The sequence below is a fragment of the Anser brachyrhynchus genome (genome assembly GCF_964034855.1).
Source record: "Anser brachyrhynchus genome assembly, chromosome: 25".
Lineage (NCBI taxonomy): Eukaryota > Metazoa > Chordata > Aves > Anseriformes > Anatidae > Anser > Anser brachyrhynchus.
Window position 1 is genome coordinate 2,419,082 of NC_137718.1, and position 23,322 is coordinate 2,442,403.

Sequence of the window (23,322 nt, forward strand, 5' to 3'; positions counted from 1 at the left end):
AGCCAAAGATAGGAGCGGCATTGATCCTGCTGGCATCCAAAGCAGCCGGGAACATCCGCCAAAGCCCGCCTGGGACTCTGCAGATAAACAGCACGTGGGGAGCGGGGCGGGCGGCTGGGCAGTTGGGCTTCTTGCTGCCCCGTTAGGCTCCTTTTCTTCTTCTCCCCTTCCCCCTCCTCCTTAGCAGCCCGTTCAAATCCCCCAGACAGCTCCTGGGCACCGCTGGAGGGACCAGCCCAGGAGCAGGACAATAAAATCCCTGACACCACTATTCGAGAGGCCGCGGGGGGAGAGGCCCCGCCAGCCGTGTGGGTATAAAGCTGCCCCCTGCTCCGGGCACAGCACCGCAGCACAGTCCTCTGCTCCGCTCCTCCGCTGCGCTCCGATGGATATCACCATTCACAACCCCCTGATCCGCAGACCTCTCTTATCTTGGTTGGCACCAAGTCGTATCTTCGACCAGATTTTTGGAGAGCACCTGCAGGAGTCTGAGCTGCTCCCCGCTTCCCCCAGCCTCAGCCCCTTCCTGATGAGATCCCCCATCTTTCGGATGCCCAGCTGGCTGGAGACGGGACTCTCGGAGGTAATCTTCCCTTCTTACTGCTCTTTGCTATCGCAGGGCGCGCATCCCGACGGGTCTGGAGCCGGGGAGCTGGGAGAGCTGAGAGCTGGGAAGCTGCTTGTAGGTGGTTAACAGGAAATCCCTGGGGAAAAGGGTGCTGTGTTTGTCTGCTCCTCCGCTTTAGGCAAGAACCTCTGCACGCTCTGCTAATCACTTGTGACCGGGAGCAAGCATCGCCGTAGCTGCGGGCACGGAGGCAGACTGAGCCCTGTGTGTGCTGCAGATGACCGTAAGAGCTGATGGAAGCAAGGAAGAAGCCGAATTTCCTGCAAAACTTTCGCTTATGCTCCCTCCTGAGAAGCAAACAGCACATGGGCTGCAGGACCCCGGTGCCGGGCAGCGTGGGTGCCCGCGGCTGCGGGGTGAAAAGGGGCCTTGGTTAAAGAGCTGCCGCCGAGCAAAGCAGCATTTCCAGAAAGACGCAGCACCCAAGGGATCCCAAAACAGCCCTCTGCTTGTTCCAGGGGCTGAGCCAAGAGGCACGCAGCTCAGATGACCTTGCCCTGGCTGCAGGTCAGCTGTCTGCTCACAAGTAACTTACAGAGCTACTCGGAGCCGGAGTGAGGGGAAAGTGTTTTCTTAATCTTTGCTTAATGTTTCCCTCGGTTTAGTGAGCTGGGTCTGGCTGTGTGCTGAAGCAGCCGCAATAAGCATCACAGATAACAGCATCCGACTATCGCAGTGGAGAAATCTTCACAAGTAGCCTAGCAGGAGGAGGAGGAAGCCTCCCAGGTCAAACTGCAGAAAGCAGTAAGCCTAGAGCTGGCACTGGGCCTGCTCCTGGCCACGAATGCAGCAGGAAGGCAGAGACTTTGTAAACTCCCGCTTACTTGTCCAAGACAGTCAATAAATGCAAATTCAACCTCAGCAGCCAGCAAAAAGCAGCATTTTCTGGAGGTGATAAAGTGCGAAATGGAAGGGAAGGAGGTAGGATTAGCAGCAGGTGACTTGGTTTCAGCAGAAGTCCTGCTGCTCAGATGAGAGAGGTGGGCAGTGAGGCAGCAGAGCTCGCCTGTGGCATGCTATTTTGGTTACTAAAGGGTGACGATACAGGGGGAAGCCTCCAAGTGACACAGATGAGCTGCAGTCAGCTGCACTGTCAGGGTTTCTTTTTCCAGAAAGACTTAGCAACATCCAGTCGCAGAGACTGGAAACCTCCAGACACTCTGTGAAAGGAATCAGATGTAAGAAGAGTTGGCTTTAACAAATACAGGTTGAGAGAGTCTCTTCCTCACACCCCAGAAAATGTTTATCCCCTGTGACTGAGCCAAAGCATCCTGTTGTAGGTGCTGTAGTGATGGGCATTGATGTAGCAAGGGACAAACCTGGCCAGATGAGAACGCCAGGACTGAAGGAAGGAGGTCAGGCAGCGCATGTGGAGATACCAGCTTAAGCCTTGAAGTGCTGTATGCCGAGAGCCTTTTGAAGCTGAAACCCTTGCCGGCTCTTTCCTGAAGCCATCTCTTTATTTTGCAGATGCGACTGGAGAAGGACAAATTTTCTGTAAATCTTGATGTGAAGCATTTCTCCCCGGAGGAGCTAAAAGTGAAGGTGCTCGGGGACATGGTAGAAATTCACGGGAAACACGAGGAGCGCCAGGTACCTCTGCTTTAACTGGGCCCCTGGTAGAGCCGGTGTGAGCTTCCTCATCTGTGGTTGAACAAGGAGGCTGCAAACCAGTCCTCTCCTGTGCTCGTCTCAGACACTTCTAGTGGCTTTTATTGATCCAGTCCTAACAGAAGATGCTCTGTGCTGACCCCAGCCTGGGCAGCAGCAGGGTGGCTTATTGCTGTGTTACACGAGCTGTGAACTGAACTGGGAAATCAGCTTTGAAATGGGCATTTCTGGGCCTCCCTCTTTCTGGGTAGTGGCCAAGAATGCAGGGTGGCACTCAATAAGTTAACAATGAACTGTAATAATTAAACCACTTAATGAATCAATGCACTGCCCTGTTCCACTAGCAGGAGGCTATCTCTTCCTGAAAAAGGCCCATTTAGCACTTTGTAACCCTTAAAGGTTGCGTTCTGCTGTCAGTCACCCCACTGCTCGCTGGCTCTGGGCACCTCTGCGGCAATCGGGCAGAGAGAAGTCAAAAGGCATGTCCAAAGCTGTAGGTAACAGGGATTGCCCACCCCAGAAGGAAACAAATCCTCATGATGAAGTTGATATGTCATGGTAACCGTCAGCTCCGAGAGCTTCTGGGAGCCCAGATGGGTCAATCAGAAAATCCAGCACTACTTGTAGCTGGTGGGAGCCTGTAAGTCTGACATGGCTTCTGCAAAGCTTTTTGGCTGAGAAAATATTCCAGCACTACAGCCGAGATCAGCTCACTGGGGATTTGTGTTACGAGAGCCCTGGAGACCCTCAGGAACAGACATGGATGTAGCTCCTGCACCTTAGCAGTGACAGCACGGCGCTGTGCAATGAAGCCAGTCTCTGGCTGGCACGAGAGCTGCAATATAAAGTCTGCTCCTGCAAACAGTGTGCCTGCAGGCACCTGCAGCATGGGCAGGGCAGGCTCTCGCTACAGCCAGTCTCAGCTCTTTACAAAGAGCATCTCATAATAAAAACTCTTTTCAATTTCCGAGAAGTTTTCCTTTGAGAGCTGGGGCTTCCCAAACTCAGACTTTACGCAAAGGTTTAGGTGGAACTGCGTGAACACTTCTAATCAGGGTTGTTCCTTCTCTTCTCCTTTTGCAGGATGAACATGGCTTTATCGCCAGGGAGTTCAACAGGAAATACAGGATTCCAGCTGACGTGGATCCCCTGACCATAACCTCATCTCTCTCTCTGGATGGTGTCCTGACGGTGAGCGCACCGAGGAAGCAAAGCGACGTCCCCGAGCGCAGCATTCCCATCACCCGTGAAGAGAAACCTGCCATTGCAGGATCCCAGAGGAAGTAGGCTGCTATCTAAAGTCACCCCAGGGCCATTCAAGAGCACTTCTCATCAGATGCCAGCTGTACTGAATGGCCACTCTTATTTATTTATGCTGAGTAAGTTTACTAACAAATAAAACATGAATAAGCAGTCTGTAGTTTTTGGTTTTGAGCACTCAGGACAAGGGAAGCGTTGGCTCAAGAAGGCCACGTAAGATTGGTGTGCAGGGAAACATACCTGGCATCACTCTTGCTTACAGCTTGAGTGGCAGGCGTGTCCAGGAGAGCTTGTCTCGGTGTTCAGAAACACTTCGCTAGCTTAACTTCATTTTCTCTAATGTTTTGCAAACATCTAATTGCATGAGCCTTTTCCTTCAATGTTTCCAGAGGATTTCTGAGTGTTTCACAAGCAATAGAAGAGCTTCTCCAGTGGAGATTAGGTTGTTAGGACAACTTTGTGACAATCGAAACCCATTCGAAGTGTAGGTATTAGATAACAACTGAACAGAGAACAGCTGTATCTTATATCTCTCGAATGACTCATGTTATGTGGAAGCATCCAAGTGCTGCAATCAGTTTAGGGCAGTTGCAGATGACAACTGCAAAGCTGCAGTAAACACAGATACACCCAGAGAGGAGAAAATGCCCTGCTGTCATGGCACAAATCACATCACCTTGAAACTATGTTGTCAGTGCCCTTCAAACAATAAATAGCATCTGAAGTCTACAGTATTCATCTGATTTATGCTAACATTGTTGAGTGGTACAAAACATTGCTGAGTCTTTCTCATGTGTCATCATCGGCTTAGCTTCAAAGAGATATGAGCAGAAAGGAAAGTCTGTTTTACTGGAATTGAATTTCTGTAATTCCTGCTAAAAAAACAGAATGCCACGGATCTGTCACACAGATCGTCACACTCTGACCTATTTTCTACATTCCTTATACCTTCTAAGACAAAAGTTATGTTAGAAGAGGTCGATTTAAATCTCACACAAACTTGTCAGGCAGCCTTCTTCCATGGCTTTAAGTGAAACAAAACAAGCACTCAGTGATGCGGGGTCATTGTCAAACACTCCAAATCACACCTAAATGCCAAGCTCTAGTTTTTCCTACCAGCTGATTCTAAAAAGCTGTTCCAGTTAGATGAGTTTCACTGACAAGGTGTAGTGTGACCTCTGCACAGGAAACTCAAAGGTTACAAACAATACAGCTTAGAAAGCAGGAAGAACATATTTCACATTATTCTATATTTAGTTTTAATGTGTAATAGTTTTTTGTTTTGTTTTCTTTTGTTTTTTGCTTGAAGGATATCCTTGTAGCACTGCTAGCAGACAGGCCTCCTGTTATTCTGAAGGCATAGTCTCTCCACATCTGTTGTATCCTTCTTGCTTCTGCTCTGAATTTTGGACAAGAGCAAAGAAATTGGTGCCATATGGAGGCCTGTAGTCTACTGTGTAGCAGGACTGTGCAGTTGATTTGAATGAAGGAGGTTCCAGCTCAGGCTGATGGCCTGGAAACCAGTGAGGTTCTCGTTCAAATCCTAAAAGGAGGAACAAAACCAATTTAAGAAAGTAAGTCTGAAATAGTAAGAAGATACCCAGAAAGTGCAGCTGGGATAAATCTTTTCTATAGAGCAGGATTTTGTTAGGCTCAAGCTCAGAAGCAAGAAACTGGAATTTTCAGCATAAACTCCTTGGGGATAAATGTGATGAAGGTAGCTAGACAAGAGCACTTGAAATGAAAGTGCCACTCCCTGAATGACTCGAAAGACCTGCTCTGTGGTGGTGCGGGAATATAACTCAGCAATGAGAACACACCGGTCTGTCACCTCCAAGTAAAAATGTCATTCAGAAGCTCCTCTTTAGCCATGCTACAGATCAAACAGATTATGTTTCAGTTTTGTGCACGTACTTCTTGTTCTCTGATGCTTTTCCTTGTTGTAATCCGAAGAGTATGTTGTTTCAAAGCAGTGAGAGTACTGAAAAGAAAAGCTCACATTTAGCATGGCTAAATATAAGCTAAAAACTCCAGCATTTTGTATCTTACAGGAAGACCAAAGTACCTGCAATTACACTACTGCTTTAAAGACAGTCTAAGGTAAGATCACAAAACTTGGGTGATTTCTTTTGATTCACCATCTGAGGGCAAAACACGGAACAGCGAAGGCAAGTTATTTTGACTGGGACCACTGGTAGAAGGAGTAAGACTGAGATTAAATGAGAAAGCATTTCTCACATCTGTCCTGCAGTGGAACAGTGCTTTAAGGGCACTCAGCAGAGGAAAAAGTGATGGCTGTTGCTTTAAAATCCAGTATAAAAGACTATGAGCAGGGCAGCAGAAGGGAAGCTACTCATGGGAGGCTTACCTCTATCACGTTCAGAGCTGGGGAGGGAAAGGATAATGCCCCGTGTGCGTGACAAATTAAGCGACCAAAGAACATCTCAGCAGAGATTTGTTATCTCCACAATGTGGAAAAGCAGAAGCACATACCTGGGAAGGAAGTGGCTTGGGCTGTGCAATTTTCTGTGTATCGTAGCGCTCCTCATTCCAGTTCCCCATAAGGGTTTTGTTTGAGTAATCGTTTTCATTGGTGGTGCACCTCCAGCCATACTGGAAAAACTTAGAAGTGCTGTCCCTGTCTGTCTGCCTTTCCCCATGGCCAGCAGCATGCTTTAAGGAGCCACAGAGGGAGTTGTAAAAGCGGTTCTTGGGCATGATCTGGGAATAGAAACCAGCAAGGTGAGCAGCTGGGATAGAAACAGGGTGTAAGATGGCTTGGAATGTTGTCCCTTCCTCCCTGGTGACTGCACAGGGAGATCCTCCTGCCCCTCCAGCTGTGAGGAGGGCATCAGAGGGTTGTGTTCATTTTTGATGTGAAAAAGTATTTTTTTTTTGGGGGGTGGGGTGGGGAGAGAAAGGGGTGGCGGCAGTATGGTAAGCATCTATTCTGTTAAACAGGGATACCGAATTTCTCAGCTTCACATGTAACCTGGGGCTTCTCAGGGTACTTTACCCACCCTTAGCAACACACAAAGTAATTCACCCAAGGCCCCAGGGACCAGACCTCATAAACGCCAAGCCAGGTCCCCTGCCCGAGCCTGCCTTTTCCTGTTTTAAGCCTCTCAGCGTCATTACCCCCGTGACTGTGAAACACTCTCCCAGCCCCTTGCAGCAGCTGAGGGCACACAAAGAGCAGAGGCGGCCTCACAGCGTCGCTCCTCTCCCTCAGCCGGAGCTCGCGGGGCCAGGGAATGCTCGCAGGGCTCAGCCACAGCAGCCCATGGCTGACGGCTCCCAGCTAGGCCCAGTCCCAAGCCCAAACCCAGGCTCGTCAGCAGGGCCTTGGCAGAACCCTCCAGGATGCAGCCCGGCGTCAGCAGCGAGCGACGCGCGGAAGTGTCGCCATCAGGGAGCGGGGAGATGAGATGGCGGCGCAGCGCCGGGTCCTGCTGCTCGGAGAAGGCAACTTCTCCTTCGCCGCCTCCCTCTGCGGGGATGCGGGGACCAGCGTCGTGGCCACTTGCTACGAGAGCGAGGAGGAGGTGTCCGCGTGGGGCAGAGCCGCGGAGAACATCCAGCGGCTGCGGGAGAGGGGTGGGTGGGCGCCGGGCGGTGCGGTGGGGCCCTGGGGTTGTGTTGTGCCTCGGCGGGCACGCGAGGCTGAGGGGCTGTGTGCCTTCGTGCGGGCACGGGCCTGGGGGTGCCAGGCTTCTGCAGGGCTCCTGTCGGCCCCTCGCCGCTCCTGGTGCCTTACAAGATCACTTTTGTCCCCGAGGAGTTGGAATTGTCCGAGAGACTAAGTGCCCTAAAGTCGAATCAGGCTGACATAGTGCAAACAGCCAGCAGAAGTCTCTGCAACAGAGCAAAGGGAGCCCAGGGTTTCTCATTTTCCTAGTGCACAAGGGTGGGAAGCTGCCTGTCAGCTGCCACTGTGACAGGCTTTAAAATGGACTAGAGAGGGCTGTATAATTGCTGCCTTTGTTTAAAATATTCCATAATAAGAGTCTTGTTTTCATCTTTCTTTTAAAGGAGCTGAAGTTATGTTTTCTGTGGACTGCACCAAGCTGAAGGACTATTTTTTACCAGCAAAAAGAGAATTTGACTGCATTTATTTCAACTTCCCTCACTGTGGGAGGAAAGCTGGGGTAGTGAAGAACAGGGAGCTTCTTGCTCACTTTTTCCATAGGTGAGTAAAACAGTTCTGTGTTAACTGACTGCTGAGATACAGCTTTCTAGCAATATTACAGGTGTTTTGCAAGCATTAAATACTTTCTGGGTGCACTAGTAGAGTTTTTCTTGTTGCCTGCCTTTCCTTCCAGCTGTGCAGAAGTGCTGACAGAGGAGGGAGAGGTCCATGTGGCTCTTTGCAATGGACAAGGGGGGACACCTGCTGATCAGCCAAGGAGAGAATGGCACAACAGCTGGCAAATAGTGGCTGTGGCAGCAGGAGCCGGATTTATCCTGAGTAATGTTCATCCTTTCAAAGCAGAGACTATCCACGGATATAAATGTACAGGCTACAGGTAACTAAGATGTGACAAAACTGAGAAGTTGATATTTGTGCTCTTACAATGCCTGTCACAATGATATGTTGTTTTAGAGAGAGAAACTCCCTTTAATTTGCCATAAAATAGATGCAGTTCTTTTTTTTGCCTGTAAGCAGAACAGCCAAGATGAAACATGAAAGCTTTTTGAGAAAGTACTCTGTAAAAGATAACTTATCTTAATGTTTTAAAGGTCAAAACGGCCCATTGCAGAACAAATGTTAATCCCAGCCTGAAGACAACAGAGGGACTGTGGTGTGTGTATCTGTTTACGAGACAATCAGAGATTCACAGTGTGGTGGACATTGGCAGGGACCTCCAGCAATCACCTAGTCCGACCCTACAGTTCAAGGCAGAGCCAAGTGGAATGAGTTGCTCAGAGTCAGATGCAGACTACACAACCTTTGTGTGCAACTTGTTCCAATATCAGACCATCTGCCCAGTAAAAATCTGCTAGTGTTACATTTTTTCGTCTTCTAACAAGACCCAGAATTCAGCAAGAGGTGTGTTAGTGTTACACTAAGTTATCTATGTCATGCTCACTTAGGAAACATTAAACACAGGAAAGAATCAATGACTTGTCTGTGTTTTTATGTATTGCCAGGAGTCAAGATAAATCTTTCTGTATAGAAGGTGCTTTAAACCACATTTTCACACGAAGCATGCCACTTGCGTATTTCAAACCTATGATCTGTGAGATAGAACTGGAAAGGCGAAGAATTTCTTTTCAAGTACCACAAGTACTTGTGGATAAAATTAACAGGTAAGTTTTATAACTGCCACCTGTTTGGCAATAACACACGTGCACTCCCAGTGGGAATGAGCAGTGTGGGTCTCTGATAAAATGGAATTGCTTCGCATTCCCTCCTTTTCCCTTTACAGAATCTACTCCCTTTACAGAAGTCTGTCTAGTGGTGTCTGTAATTTGTACTTTTACTTTTCACAGGGGTTTCTTAGAACTAAATTCAAATCATCCAGTGCAGACAATAAAGGAGAAGCTCACTGCAGTGCTCAGCCAAGCCTTTCCATTACAAAGCATTGACTACTGCCTTTCTCTACTCTTCCAAGGTCACCTCAATGGTGTTTGCCACTCCAATATATTCTGGATTGTTCTGAGCCCAGAGGAGACTCCAGGCACTGAAGAAATGGCTAGCGGGCAGGCAAATGCAATTTTATTTTCCCATATTGATTTTTACAGGGACACAGATGACAATGTACAAGAGGGATGTCAAACTTCAAAACAGTATTGTCTTAGACCTTCCCTTTTACCTCATGCTCAGGCAGTAATAAAAAGTGCAGCCTTTGTCCCTGGGACACTTTATGTTTTTTCTGGCCCAGTTTTCAGGAAGTGTCTTATCTCTCCTTACTCTATGCCTGTTTTTCATGAGATGGTTTTTGTATGTGCAGTTAACAGAGGTACAGAGGACAGCTGTATAGAGATGTTAGTGGATAAAATTAAGAACAGCATACATTCTCTTCACCAGACTGTCTCCGGATTTCAGTTGAACATCAGTCTGCATGAAGCAACGAGCTCTGAAACAACTGAGCTCAATGACTTTGCTGCTTTTGAATCTCAGCTTAGTAAAATTCAGTACTTCCTCTGCATGGAGGTAGATACTTCAGACTCCTTTGAGAAGGGCTCCTGTGTGGGAGTGATAAGGACAGCTCCGTATGAACTAGCAAGCAGGGATTTGTTTGTTGTCTCTGCTTCATTGAATCTTGACCTCATAGCCATGCTGCTCTGTGGAATACAAGACTGGCGAATGCTCTGGACATCAGACACACGCTTCCTCCGTCAGTTTCCTCGAGGAGAGCTAAGGCTTTTCAAGAGTTTTTCTCTCTATCCACCTTCCTACGTGCATGATGTCAGCTTTTGGGTTCCCGACGGGGAACAATTTGATGAGGTTGCTTTTCACACCATTGCCAGGCAGGTGTCAGGCGAAACGGTCGCATCCATCCAGTTAATCGACAGCTTCCATCAGTCAGAGACGGGGCGGAAGAGCCTCTGCTACCGAGTGACCTTCCAGTCCTGTGACAAGGCCCTGAGCCGCCGGGAGGTAGCGGCGATGCAGCTGCTCTGCCGGGAGGAACTGAAGCAGCGCTTGCACGTAGCTCTCCGGTAGGGCCATGGCTGCCTTCAGGGGCTCGGGTGGCCCTGGGCTCACTGCTGCTCTGGAGAACGTGGGCTGCACCTGGCTGGGCCCCATACCGTGTGCTGCAGGGCCTCTCGCACCGGCGGCGTGGGCTCTGGCACCGGCACACACTTTAAATGTGGGAATTTTGTTAATAAAGACCAAGCGTTTTTGTGTTGTGTGTGTGTAATGAAACCTCGTTTTTTAAAGTGGAGCCTTTCTTTGCTAGGGTAAACTGATCTAACAGACAGCTGTGCTATGAACGCTGTGTTATAGCTGCAATAGATGTGGCTGCTGACAGAAAACTGCAGTAACGGGCTGGGTTACAGGAAACCTGATGGGTTGCACTGAGTACCAACAGCAGTGGTGGACGCTAAAAGCTCTTTCTTCTCACAACTGTTAAGAGAACTAAGTAACCACCATCAACTTCTGGTGACACTGCAGGCATTCCCAGGTTGTGCTGGGTGACTGGCGGCTGCTGCAGCCCCCAGGTGGTCCTAGTACTGGTGGGTGACATTGTTGGTAAGGGTATGGTTGGACCAGATATTTTAGAGGTCTTTTCCAAGTTTAATGATTCTGTGATTGTACGCTGGATGTGCTCCGCTGCACTGCAGGCATGGGGCTGAGGGGAGCAGCCTCGCCTGAAGGGGTGCAACTACCACAGGCAGCTGGCGGGGGCTGAGGGGACACGGCGGGGGCTGAGGGGACATGACAGGGGCTGAAGGTACACGGCGAGGCTGAGGGGATGTGACACGGTCTGAGGGGACATAACAGAGTCTGAGGGGACACGGCGGCGGGCGGAGCTCCCCCGGCTGCCCGCGCAGGCGGCGTGAGGCGGTGCCGGGCCGTGCCCGCACCCGGCATGGCGGCCGGCGGCTTCGGCGCCGCTCCCGTCTCGTCCGCTGGAGGCAGGGAGCGGGCTGCCGGCTGCCCGCACTCGGCATGGCGGTCAAAGGGGCCCGGCAGCGGCCGCGGGCAGGAGGAGGAGGAGGAGGCGGCGGCGAGGCGGGCCGGCCGCGCTCGGAGGCGGAGGAGGCTCGCCTGGAGTAGGCGGCGGGGCGGGCTGAGGGGCGGCGGAGGGGGAGCGGGACCCGGCTGAGGGGGAGCGGCGGCCCCCGGGGTGGCTGCGGGCCGGGCTGGTGTGTCCCGCTTCAGGGGGCTCCCCTCAGCGCCCCCGCTCCTCCCGACCAGGGGCAGAGGCCTTGGGCTGTGGGTTTTTGCTCCAGGGTGGTGGTGGTGGGGTGCTGGGGGTCCCCAGGGTGGTGGTTGTGAGGTGTTGGGGGTCCCCTGAGGAGGGCAGAGGGTGTGAGAGCCTCCTCTGTGTGCAAGGTGTGAGGGGAGAGGGGCTGCTTGCAGTGATAAGGTGGAAAAGGATGGTTTGGAAGTGTTGCCCAAGGGATGTTTTCAGGCAGTAAGGGGGATTCCAAAATAAAATTATTTCTTGGCCCCTTGGATAGCAGTCAGTGACTTTCTGCATGCAGGTTCTTGTCAGTTCTTTGCCTGCTGTCACATAGCTAGCCTTGATACTGCTAATGAGTCGTCTTGGTGCATATTTATGTTCTTTTTACTGAGTTGTCTTGCTGCATGTTTGTATTCTTTGTGCTAGACCATCTGGGAGCAAAGCAGGACAGGTGTGGGCCCCTGAAGGATCGACGGCGTTCAAGTGTCTCATCTCAGCCAGGTTCTGTGCAGCTCTCCTGAGCAACATCTCGGATTGCGATGAGACGTTTAACTACTGGGAACCAGTAAGTTGTTCTCCGGCCTTGGAGGCACTTGGGAACTTGTAGTTAGTCTGCAGAAATGCAGATTTTCTTAGAACCTTTTGCTAATCTGTATTTTTCAAGGAGAAACGTACTTAAGAATTCAGAAGTGGGAAATGCAAAACTGTCTACGGTGTGATGCACTTCATATATATACTAATATACGTTAATCTTCATTTTAGACACACTACCTCGTTTATGGGAAGGGGTTTCAGACGTGGGAATACTCTCCAGCCTATGCCATCCGCTCCTATGCTTACCTGTGGCTTCATGCCTTACCAGCGCTGTTCCATGCTAAAGTTCTACAAACTAATAAGGTAAATCAGATGCGTCAAAACTGCTTTTTTGATTATTTTTTTGAAGTGCCTTTAGTTTGAGTTAAACAGCTGCTTTGTTTGTTGTCAGAGTTACGAAACGCTAAGTCTACAAGTGCTGACATCCTTGTAAGGATTTGCAAGGGTATGTGAGCTAACTCAAGAAGAACCAAGGAAGAAAAAAAAATAAAAGAAAAATTTAAGATTTTGCAAGCTGTATTGCAAACAGCTCACAGGAATACTTAAAAAAAAAAAAAAAGTTACCAAGTGCACATTCTGCCATACTTCATGTGTTTCTGCATAGCATGAAACAAAAGAGGAGTAGTTCTGATCAGTTCAGTGGACTGTGTTAATTTTCTTTGCTGTAAAGGACTTTAGGGTTAGAGGGTAGGCCTTGAGCTGCTGGAGCTGCAGCCATCCCTTGGTGCAAGATCTGGGCCTGTAAGAGTAGGCTCATTCACTGCTGCCAGAGTTGCTCCATGCTGTTCAGAAATTTTGCAATTCGGACTCGCTTGTTAGCAGTAGGTGCATAAGCTTCATCGCAAACCTTGTTCTGATTTTGGATACATCTCCTAGGTTCTTATCTTCTATTTCCTCCGATGCTTCCTGGCGTTCCTGAGCTGTGTTTGTGAGCTCTACTTCTATAAGTGAGTATTAGAAGCTGCGTACTGTGAATGCTCTGCAGCAGTGTTAGTACCATATCCAGTTATTACCACAAGAAATATATCCTGAGGCTGATGTGTAAATGTGCCTGAGTAAATTGGGTTGTTTCACAGTGAAACTTCAAGATATATGTTCTCAAGGTAACTTAATGAAATACTGGTGAGAATTCTACTATCGGGACACAATTATATTCTTGGATCTGCCACCCACATCTTCTCTTCAGCACTTCATTGATTACACTTGTTTATTTTCACTGATATCAGCAAGCAGTGTGGGAATGTAAACTGAGCTCTGCTGGAGGAGAGACTGGTGCTGTGCTTGTTTATCACAGTGAATTTTAGTGGAATGCATCGATAGTTGCTCTCTGTAATGTATGTTAAAGCTCCTGCTTTAGTGGCTGTCAACACCCCTGGCAGATACAATCACCTTGCCTAATCTGGGTTTTTACTTTTGCCTGCTGCCTCTTCATTTGTGGCTTTCAAACCGTTACGGTGCCTGACTTTCTGTTGGCAACAGACTGGTTTTGAGAGTGTGAGCTGGGGCTTTTTGCACAGTGGGGTTTTGTGATGGGTATGAATCTGAGACTGATGTCGCTAAAGCAGCACAGACTCCCTTGAAATTTGTGCAGCTAACACTGGTAGAAGCCAAGTCTGTTCTGGAGTTTTGCACTAGTGTGGCTTAGGAGGATCCTAAGTCCACCTCTGGCTTTGCCTTTCAGATTGCTTTTGGCAGCTGAGTAAAGAGAATTGCTCAGCTTAAAGCTCTTGAGATGCTCTGTGGATTGCTTCTGGCTCTGCCTGCATTGGGTACTATTATTTCACACGCTGAGGTTATTTCAGTAGTTTCTAATTCTCTTTTGTTTCCTTAGGGCTGTGTGCAAGAAGTTTGGGCTACATGTGAGTCGGCTGATGTTGGCCTTCTTAGTTCTCAGCACGGGGATGTTCTGCTCATCTGCAGGTGGGTCTGCTGCTGCGGCAATGACCTTGGCCGTAGAAGCCAAAGACAGCTGCAGAGAAGAAAATCTGCAGCACCGAAATCTCTCTGGCAATCAGCACCCTGTGCTGGAGAGTTTGTTGTATTCTCTTGCAGGTGTTTCTCATGGCAGGTGTAGTGACAAAGTGTTGATTCAAGTGATGTTCCTGGCATCACTCTAACGATTTCCAGGGCATGTTTATTTCTGTTGTTCTCTCCGGTCTCTGCAGTGGGCCATGCTTTTTGAACAGGATGTTGCCTAGCCTACCTTGAACGTGTTTTATTTGAAGGAAGCAGACGTGGTCCTCTTGTATTTTAGCATTGTCGTCTGCCTTTCTGTCCTATTCCCTGACTGGTACCCTTATGCCAAGCCCACCACTGTAAGGCTGATAAAACACCTGCTGTGGGTGTTGAGTGTAGTGTGAAGACAGGTTTTGAGGAAAGGTTTTTTGTATTGTGTGCATTACAGAAACCTAAAGAGAAATATCACAGGTTATGCGTGCTGATATTTCCTATTTTGTTCTTTTTTGCTGATGCTGAGTGGAGAAAGGACTTTTCCTTAATTGTTCTCGCAAGGTAATAGGCCTCTTCATACTTAACTACCTTCTCACCAGGCTGTACCCAGTTGTTTGTTTTTTTTTCCTAGGAGAGTATAAAAGGTAGAGCAAGTGTTGCAAGTGGTTGTTTACCTGCAACCATGGATGCTGTCAACTGGTTACCACTGCTGGGTGCTGCGGGGCAAAGAGGCCTTTGTACCTAAAGGGATTATTTCTGGCCGTGGCAGAACAATAACAAGAACCTTCTTTTTCTGTTTTCACTGACAAGAGAATTGGCTGTATAGCATCCCACCTCCAGTGGAATGAGCGAGACGATTAGCCTTATTTTGGCCTTTGCAGTTCCCTAGCTGTGGGGCAGCTGTGCTAAGCCCTTTCTTTCTCTGTGTTGCAGCCTTCCTCCCCAGCAGTTTCTGCATGTACACCACAGTGATTGCCATGACTGGCTGGTACATGGACAAGACCTCTGTAGCAGTGCTGGGCATAGCTGCTGGAGCCCTTGTGGGCTGGCCCTTCAGCGCGGCGCTTGGGTAAGGAGAGGAAGGCTCAGGAACTTTGTACTTTGCCAAATGTACTATGTTTGTTGCTTGTTTGGGGAAAATGTAGGGGCTGGAGGGCTGGAGGAGAAAACTAGCAGGGGCTGAGCAGCCAGCATAGTCCAGGATCACTGTGACAGGCTTCCACAACCTGATTTCTTTGCTTTTGAAAAGCTTGGCTTGGGAAGATTTCCATGCTCTAATATACTGAGGATAAGACCTGGGTTGGATGTTGGGAATGTGGCGTAGTAGCCGACCCCTGTGATGGTTTGCTTCCAGCTACTGCCTCACTCGCTCTGCGGCAGAAAATCCTGCGGCGGGGAAGGATAGTCTCTAGTTGACGCTTGGTCTCTCTTTCAGGCTTCCTATTGCCTTTGACTTATTAATAATGAAGCAGAGGTGGAAAAGCTTCTTAAACTGGTGTGTGGTGTCATTGATCCTGTTTTTGGTAAGTCCCTAACAGCACAAAGAAGGAATGGATTTGGCTTGCAATAGAAGGAGCAGATTCCATTAACAAAATCACGTAGAGCTGTTGGGCAGTCCAGCCAAAAGCTGTTGGCACTCTGCAAATAATAGATGCTTTCTTTCAGGTGCCCCTGGTAGTTGTGGACAGCTATCACTACGGGAAGCTGGTAGTTGCGCCTCTCAACATCGTTTTATACAATGTCTTCACCTCTCACGGACCTGATCTCTACGGTGAGTTGAAGATAAGATGAGGAAGTTGACCGTTTTCTTGCTGCTGTCAGGGCACGGTGACCCTCGAGGTTTTGATCTCTGATCCTTTTTCCGATGTACTCAAAAGCAGGCAGCCTGCAAGCGCCAAGGGGCTGCAGTTCCAGCTTTTTGCCACAGGATGTCTGTCTCGAGCTGGAAATTGGCAGTGCCCTCAGATTTTCTTCTGTCTGGTTCCCCATGCTGTGATTTAAGCAGCTTTTGTTCGCTTTGAAGTTCAGGAACCTGTCATGAGACTTCTCTGCTGTGATATGGGGTTGTTGAGACCTGTCAGCAGCAAACTTGTCTGGATGTAACGCGAGTGCCATGGGCGCATGTGATCTGTGTGTGCATGTGTTTGTGTCAGCTTTAATCTGGTTCTTGGCTGGTGTTGTTCCTCACAGTCAGGCCCCAGAACTTTGGGAAGCTAGCAGCAGCGCAGAACCTATAGTTCTTCCAGTGCACGTCAGGTCTCTGCAGACTTCCTGGTTCCATGCTGTGGCTTGAGTCTCCTTGCTTATTTGGCAGTGTGCGGCCTGGGTTTGGCTGGAAGGCAGGATCTGAGGTTACCATAAAGGCATCTTTGAGACTGCAGAGAAGGAAGAAAGGTTAATTACTACACCTGCTGCTGTTCTGGCAGTCACGCTGGAGGCAGGGCCAACTTGACTCATGCAGGCAACACTTGAGCTCCCCATTTCTTTTGGATGAACGAATTGAGGAGAAAACAATCCTTCTGAAGACTGATAAGTTAGTGACAAGTAGTGATAACAACACTTTGGCTCTTCTTGCTGTCTTCTTTCTATAAGCTCTTTTTTTTTTTTTCTCCATAAGCAACGTAAGAATTATCTATACTTCCCAGAGGAAGAGCTGAATACAGAGTAAGGAAACTGCCTTACTTAAGCTTCTGAAGGGAGACAGTGGGAAAGGCAGGATTAACATTTCATTTTGTGTAGTTTTGTGGTAGCAAAAAGTGAGAAGAAATGCAGAAAAGTTTGAGACGACATGTAGTTACAGAAATTATTGCCATGGGAAATAACTAAGCTGGTGACTTCAGTAGGATTCCGAAAGGAATTAGAAGTAATTTATGGATGTCAAGAGGTATCAGAGTTGTCATCAGTGATATCTAATCAGCAGGCAAATCGTCTGCCTTTCAGGGGTTCCCGGGGACTGGCCATTTGGGATGCTGGGTGAGTTACAAGGTCTGAACCTTGATGGCAAGGCCGTGGTGCTTGTTTGGAGCTGCCGCTGCGCTGCGTTGTTCTTGTTCTTCATGTTCTTGATGTCTCCCAGATATGAAAAGCAGCAGAGCGTTATGTTTCCAGGCTTCAGAGGACTGGTGGAGACTTCAGGGAGCTTAGGGTGCAAGGTCTCTGCAACGTCTGTCGTGTTTTTTCAGCCCCATCAAGGTATTCTGGGAGGAACTGAGCTGCGGTTAGTGGCGAGGCTTTCTGGCCGTGCCCCGCAGGCCATATTTGGTGGTTCATTTGAAGGGCTGTTTTGGGTGGTGCTGAGTGGTGAATCGTTCCTTGTGCTATGGCACAAGATGACAACAGCTGCTTTGCCGTGGTCCTTCATCTCTGCAGGAAGGCTCTGAAGTCTGTTGCTGTGAATTTTCTGTAATGGAAACTCCAGGCTCTGTTTCTGATGGGTTTTGGCATGGGCTCATGCCTGACCTTTTCCACACTGGTGCATGAGTTGTTTCCAGCAGCCTCCAGGGACCAATCTATTCTGAAGTGTTTTATTCATAGTGACATTCATATAACATCCTCAGGCTAGAAAAAGAGCCTGCTTGAAACTGCTCTTTAATGCAGTGTGGCCAGGACAACAGCGTGTGTTTGGAGAGCTTCAAAACGCTTGGGGAGAATAACGCTGCGAGGGGAGATGAAAGGCTGGCCAGTGCCTTTTGGCTTTGGAACAGGGATTTCCCAACTTTCACATGATTGGAGCAAAAGCTGCTGGAGGTTGCAGAATAATCAGCCTGTATCATCTTCAGCGTAAGCACCACGGTATTTTTTTATTTCTAGTTTTGCGGTTTGCATGCAGACTGGAGTCCTGAAGAAAAGGCTATTGGTGTTTTCTTCCTTCAGCACTGTGTCCCTTCTGGATTAATGTAGTCTATGCAATAAACAATTCCCAGGGGTGATTATTAGGCTTCTATAGCCGAGGGAAAGGAGCTGCTAAGCAGATATCCCTAAGTCTGATTCTGAGGCCTTGGGGTGTTTTTGTGTGCGTGGGTCTCAAAAACACTCGATTCACAGCAAAGGCTTTCCCCCGCTTCCGGAGATCAGAGCTTGGCTCTGGCTTGCCTTGTGATTGCACTCGGGGAAGTTTTGTTCAGCTCAGGTGAAATGTGCTGGGGCTGTTTGTGTGACACCTCGCTCTGTTGAGTCCTGGTTCTTAAACAGAAGGAAAATAAATGAAACGCTGAAAGAAGACTGTTTGTTATGCTAGGACTGAATCAGTCTTGCTTAGAATGAGGGCTGTGACTCATGATCAAATTATTGTGACTTAATTACTGCTTAACAGCTGAGCTACAATGCTGGGCTGTATGCAGGCTTTCAGCCTGTGACAGACACGAGATGGGGGCCACCATAGCTGGAGCCCGTTCCGGAACACCCCTGCTTTGTCCTGAAGCAGCCTCACCATCGCCGGGATGAAGCCGCAGCATGGTAGCGTGTTAAGCTCTAGCAACTTCTCTGTAGTTCGATATCCAGAAGTGCTCCTGAAGCCTGGGGCAGAGCACGAAGTTCAGAACAATTTCTGGCTCAGCGTCTGGCACTGCTTCCAGTTGTTCTCCCCGTGGAACCGTAGTACCGTGAGCTGTGGCTGAGGCAGGGTCTCCCGAATGGCTTCATCAGCATCTCCTGCAGCCCGTGTCTGCCCAGCTCTGGCATGCGGGGTGCTGACAGGAAGCTAAATCTTCTGCCGTGGTCTGCAGGCGATGCTGTGGAAGCATCAATCTGTTCTTTGAAGGTCTGGGGCTTGTCTGTGCTGTGCAGCTTACCCGTAGCCTGAAGACGCTGGTGGGTAACAGTTTGTATCAGTTTAAGAGAGCTGCTTTCTCATGCTGAAATCTTCTGTGTTAAAGCAGCCATAGCTTGCAGTGGGAGTAGGGAAGCAGGCTGTGGTACCCACATCTAGCACGTTTGTTTTCATAGGGAGAGACCTTGGTGCTCTACAGAACTTGTTACTAGTGTGGCCTAGTCAGTGTTAACCCTTCTGTAAGTCCTTAGAAACCTGTTGTGTTGTCTCAGAAGAGAATCTGGAGGTGCCGGGGCTGAGGAAATAAAACCAAGCCCTCTTCATACACACTTGTAGGTGTCCACTGGAAGATTTACAGCGTGATAACCCAGAGTGCCTCAGGATTTCCCTCCACAGACGTCCCGCTCAGCAGCCCTGATTTCTAAGGAGGGAAACATGCTTCAGTTCGTGTCCAGTGCTTGACCCCATCTTTCAGTCTCCTGTATCCTATATTCAGACTTCCAGACTGAGGATTGTACTCCTGTGGGACTAGAAAGAATTATGAGGCAGGTGGAGAGAGAAAGATGTTTTTTGTTGTGTTTTTTTTGTTGTTGTTCCCTTAAGGACCCTTACTTCCCAAAACCTGAACCTGTAATTGCAATTTGCTTTCAGTGCTAACAACTAAATGTTTTGTAAACAAACACAAGTTGCTTGGACTTTGCTTTAGTAACTCCAGCTACGTGTTCCTGACATTACTAGTGCAGCTTCTAATCATATTTAACCGTAGGAGCTGCTGAGGTTTTGGGTTTTCCTTGCTGCTTTTCAGTTGTCTGATTAATTTCAACATGGACCCTTTTTAAGTGGCTCTGATTGCAGGAAATTGCTGTGGCATGTGACACATGTCACAACAGTGCAGTGATTAAAGCCCCCGCATGTCATTTGCTGACTGATTGAGCTAATCGCACTGAGAAAGTGGCAAACGTGCAGAGAGGAACTGGCGTTCCTTATTGTTCAGGATTTTAAGCGTCGGGAATTAAAAGTCCAAATAAATGACAGCTGGACTGGAATTTGTCAGTTTGCATCCTTCGAAGCTTGCAACCAATACCCAAGTATGTAATATCAGGAGGTGGAGTTGGCTTGCTCCTGTTAAAAGTGGTGCTGTAAGAACATATTGAAACAGGGAAATTTTAAGTGGTGTTGACACTGAGGAGGTACCAAAACTGGCGTCTGGGTGAACGGTAGCGGCAGAGTCTTTGGGGTGAAGTGTGAGTGTGAGCTCTTCTGCCATTTTCTGTTTCTGCTGCCACGGAGTATACATCACCACTTCAGAATGACAATCATCTCTTGTTAACATTACGTGGCTTTGTGTTGTATCTGTTGCTTCGTTGCAATGAGAATGAATTTGGAGGAGAATTTCCTGGCTTTAGGGGTTACAGCCTCTTCTTTCTGCGGCGGCTCTTAATGCAAGGGTGAGTTGGGTGTTGCAGAACCTCTTGCTGGACAAGGCTGACTGTTAGAGTTGCCTTTGATACGTGAGCAGCAGATGTGAAGTTTACTGTGACCCAATGAAAACAAAAGAGAAAAATACTTTAAGAAAAGACAATGATCCAGTGATCTGTCCATACCCTTTCCATTCCTTGGCTTCAATATGCTTGCAGTGGGGAGAGTTGATGTCTGCTGCTGGTTCTTTGTCTGTGTCAGGCAGAGGAGGAATGAAGCTGCTCTGACATCCAGATCTCAAATATCCTTATGTTCAAAAACTTTTTCCTTTTTCTCCCTTCAGGTACCGAACCCTGGTCCTTCTATTTCATCAATGGCTTTCTGAATTTCAACGTGGCATTTATTTTGGCGCTGCTTGTGCTGCCGCTGACTTATCTCATGGAGTGCCTGCTTCAGAAGTTTCATGGTGAGTGCAGGATAGCTGTGAGAGCTGAGCACAGAGAGCCCAGATCGCAAACCTTGTTAGTAAAGGGAGAGCTTGTCTGCCAAAGAGCAGCTTGCCTTTATTGGAAGTGAAACCAGGCTCAGGGAAAGTTTTTGGAATAATAGCGCAGTTCCTAGAGCTCATTACTCAGTTCAGTGTTAACCACACAGTGGAATTACTGTGTAGAAAGAGGAGGCAGTGAGATGTATCTACTGTGCTGTCTGCAAAAGGGCAGGAATGTGTCTTTTCCCTTTAAGGGCGATTCCTGTGTTCCCTGCCTTCACCTCAAGAAGAACATTGTGTTGTGAAGGCTAAGCTGTCCACACACAGAGTGAGCTTAACAAGTTGTACAGTATACGAAACCCTCAGCCAGAAATACAAACGCGTTAGCAGTAGCCCTGTCAGAACTGTAAGGTGAGGAGGAACCACGTACCCATGGCTGTTTCCATCTCACCCGCAGCAGGAAATGGCAGCCTTGGCTGCCGGCTTCCACTGTTACGTTTTTATGTCACTGCCAGGATGTTTACTGCGATAGTTTGGGAGAACAGGGCTGGTTTTAGGCTTTTTCATTGCTGGGGTTGAGCCTGCACAAATGCATTCTCTGCTCTGTGCTGCTGCCAACGTAGGGATTGGACCTGGGCTCTTCTGTGCTCTGCAACTTGCACAACTGAGTCCTCTCTACTGAGGGTAGAGACAGGAGGAGCTAGAATATTCCTTGCTTCATATGGGGCTTTGTCCTGATTAAAATGATCTCAGTCTGACTATGTGATGTCTGCAAGTGGCTGTAGAGAAGATGTGTTGAAAGTGTGGATGTTCCTTTGCTGTTGTGTAAGGAAGTTTCATTAAGTGTCAGCTGCACTCTCCAGATTCATCAGTCCAGTCAGGGCTCTACTCTCTGAATTTTACTGAATACAAGAAACAATAATATCATAAGCCTTGCTGAAAACGTACGTTGATGGGTATTTGCTGATATCTGTTCTTCGGATACGACTGACGTACTGTCAGAAACCAGTAAAAGCTCAGTAGGAGATCCCGTAAATGCAAGATTTCCTGCTGTTCGCTTGGTGTTCTTGTTCTTAACAGCAGGAGCCACTCTGCTGAGTGCATTGCTCGTATTGTCTGCGAAATGCCGTTAGCTTAATTGTTTAACTCTGCTGTTGGGAGTAGCAAGGGGGCAGAAAAGGGATTGAAAATTGTCAGGCACTGTGGAACCCTCTGCAGCGTGACTAAAATTCAGGGTAATTGTTGTTATTTTTGAATCGGTTATTTCCTGTGCTGAGCAGAAGGTGCCTGAGAGACCTCTTGTGCTGTTATTTTTGTAATGAAGCAACGAAGGCTGTGGAAACGCCAGTTGCCAAACAACCATTTTCAAGGAAGGGATAGGTCCAGAGGCGAGTCTTCCTAATCTGTGTTGTGCAGCACGCTGCACAGTGGGAAATCCAGAACTTCGGACTACCTGTTTAGACGTGCCAGTTCTGGATGGATTTGGTCACTTTGGGTTCAGCAGCCCGATCACTTGTTCTCTGTGTTTTGAAGTCGGTTGAAATTTTTGGTGTCGTGGGAACCTATGAAAATTCTCTGAGCAAAATCCTATAGTGAGTGGGCGCGTTACCTGGGTTGTAGCAACACCGCTGCTCAGAACGTGACCCGTTTGTGTCTGGAGAACGGGCTTGGGAATGTGAGACGTGATAATGCACCTGGTGGGTGTGTGCAAGAGGAGGAGTAGGATAAACTCTTGGTAACATTGCTGCTCTGCTGAGTGTGTGTTTCTTTCAGTTCAGAATCTGGGCCGTCCCTACTGGCTGACGCTAGCTCCTATGTACATCTGGATCGTCATTTTCTTCAGTCAGCCCCACAAAGAAGAGAGGTTTCTCTTTCCCATCTATCCCCTCATATGTCTCTGCAGTGCTGTAGCTCTGTCTGCTCTTCAGGTAAGTTTGTGGATTGTGGGGTTTAGTACTTTCAGTGAGCTCATACCTTTAGGAAGCTGCTGGCTCGCTTCTTTAACGTCGCTTCCCAAAGCTGTAAATTGATGTAACAGCAAAAATATTTGGGACTTCCTTCCCCGAGCATTATACAGCATGAGCTAATCCAATAATCTTGGCCTTCAGTCCAGACTTCTTAATAACCTGTCTGGACTATTAAAATCATTGTCTGGGATTATATCGAGTGGTAAGCAGTCGAGAATATTTCCTTAACTAATTATTTCGCGGTGACTTTGAATCCTACCATTCTCCATGGGGGAGCTGCTGCTGAGGAACTCTTGTGATGTTGCAGCACCGACGCAACATCTGAGAGCTGTCACAAGCATTAGTAACTTGCTTATAGCTTTGTGGCTTCTTCGTCTGCTGTAAAACAAGATTTAAGGGATAGGAATGTGAGTGTGTATAGGAAATGTTTGTGTTTTATTTTTTGTATCCTGGTAGGAATCTTCACTGATTCGAAAAACTAATCTTGTTTAGGCATCAGGAAATTGTTTTGGGCATTTGAAGAGCCAAAAGTAAAAACCAATTGCAATGCTTCATAGAGTAAAGCGTTCCAAATTGAGCTTTGGGAAGGTTTATATCAAAATTACGTCTGTCCTCTGCGAAAGAGGCACAGCAATGCAGTCACTTGTCCCTGCTGGAGCCCACTGCAGCTGTTCTGCCTCGTTCTGCCATTACCCGTCTGTCCTGCTATGCCCCACTGCTGGCTGTTCCTGTCCTGAGCTCCCTGCTGGTGTCCCCAGCATCCCTCAAGCACTCCCCAC

General features: G+C 48.2%; 4 protein-coding genes across 7 annotated transcripts in view; 3 read left to right on the forward strand and 1 right to left on the reverse strand.

Annotated features, from left to right (window-relative positions):
• The first annotated feature begins 84 nt into the window (after nt 1-84).
• On the forward strand, nt 85-3,652 carry CRYAB (crystallin alpha B). Its single transcript, XM_080567779.1, has 3 exons — nt 85-583; nt 2,099-2,221; nt 3,323-3,652. Exons 1-3 carry the CDS (start codon nt 386-388, stop codon nt 3,524-3,526), a joined length of 525 nt encoding a protein of 174 aa, XP_080423905.1. The 5' UTR covers nt 85-385; the 3' UTR covers nt 3,527-3,652.
• Nucleotides 3,653-4,729: 1,077 nt separating this feature from the next.
• On the reverse strand, nt 4,730-6,779 carry CFAP68 (cilia and flagella associated protein 68). Of its 2 annotated transcripts, none has more exons than XM_080567780.1 (4): nt 6,638-6,779; nt 5,993-6,220; nt 5,414-5,480; nt 4,730-5,042 (listed from the first exon to the last, which is right to left on the reverse strand). In XM_080567780.1, exons 2-4 carry the CDS (start codon nt 6,215-6,217, stop codon nt 4,846-4,848), a joined length of 489 nt encoding a protein of 162 aa, XP_080423906.1. In that variant the 5' UTR covers nt 6,218-6,220; nt 6,638-6,779; the 3' UTR covers nt 4,730-4,845. The 2 variants fall into 2 exon arrangements, with proteins under 2 accessions (XP_080423906.1, XP_080423907.1); XM_080567781.1 differs by having other exon boundaries at nt 6,567-6,699.
• FDXACB1 (ferredoxin-fold anticodon binding domain containing 1) lies at nt 5,470-10,373 on the forward strand. Of its 3 annotated transcripts, none has more exons than XM_080567734.1 (5): nt 5,470-5,599; nt 7,532-7,688; nt 7,822-8,025; nt 8,651-8,809; nt 8,993-10,373. In XM_080567734.1, the coding sequence occupies exons 2-5, from the start codon at nt 7,543-7,545 to the stop codon at nt 10,167-10,169; spliced, it is 1,686 nt and encodes a 561-aa protein (XP_080423860.1). In that variant the 5' UTR covers nt 5,470-5,599; nt 7,532-7,542; the 3' UTR covers nt 10,170-10,373. The 3 variants fall into 3 exon arrangements, with proteins under 3 accessions (XP_080423860.1, XP_080423859.1, XP_080423858.1); XM_080567733.1 differs by lacking the exon at nt 5,470-5,599 and adding an exon at nt 6,887-7,044; XM_080567732.1 differs by lacking the exon at nt 5,470-5,599 and adding an exon at nt 6,922-7,096.
• Nucleotides 10,374-11,009: 636 nt separating this feature from the next.
• ALG9 (ALG9 alpha-1,2-mannosyltransferase) overlaps nt 11,010-23,322 on the forward strand; it is a 30,186-nt gene continuing 17,873 nt past the window's right edge. The window contains exons 1-10 of the mRNA XM_080567743.1: nt 11,010-11,224; nt 11,785-11,923; nt 12,121-12,255; nt 12,829-12,899; nt 13,784-13,872; nt 14,836-14,971; nt 15,338-15,425; nt 15,568-15,673; nt 20,433-20,555; nt 22,350-22,504. Of these exons, the coding sequence (XP_080423869.1) occupies nt 11,121-11,224; nt 11,785-11,923; nt 12,121-12,255; nt 12,829-12,899; nt 13,784-13,872; nt 14,836-14,971; nt 15,338-15,425; nt 15,568-15,673; nt 20,433-20,555; nt 22,350-22,504 (1,146 nt within the window). The 5' untranslated portion in view covers nt 11,010-11,120. The remainder of the gene's footprint in view (nt 11,225-11,784; nt 11,924-12,120; nt 12,256-12,828; nt 12,900-13,783; nt 13,873-14,835; nt 14,972-15,337; nt 15,426-15,567; nt 15,674-20,432; nt 20,556-22,349; nt 22,505-23,322) is intronic.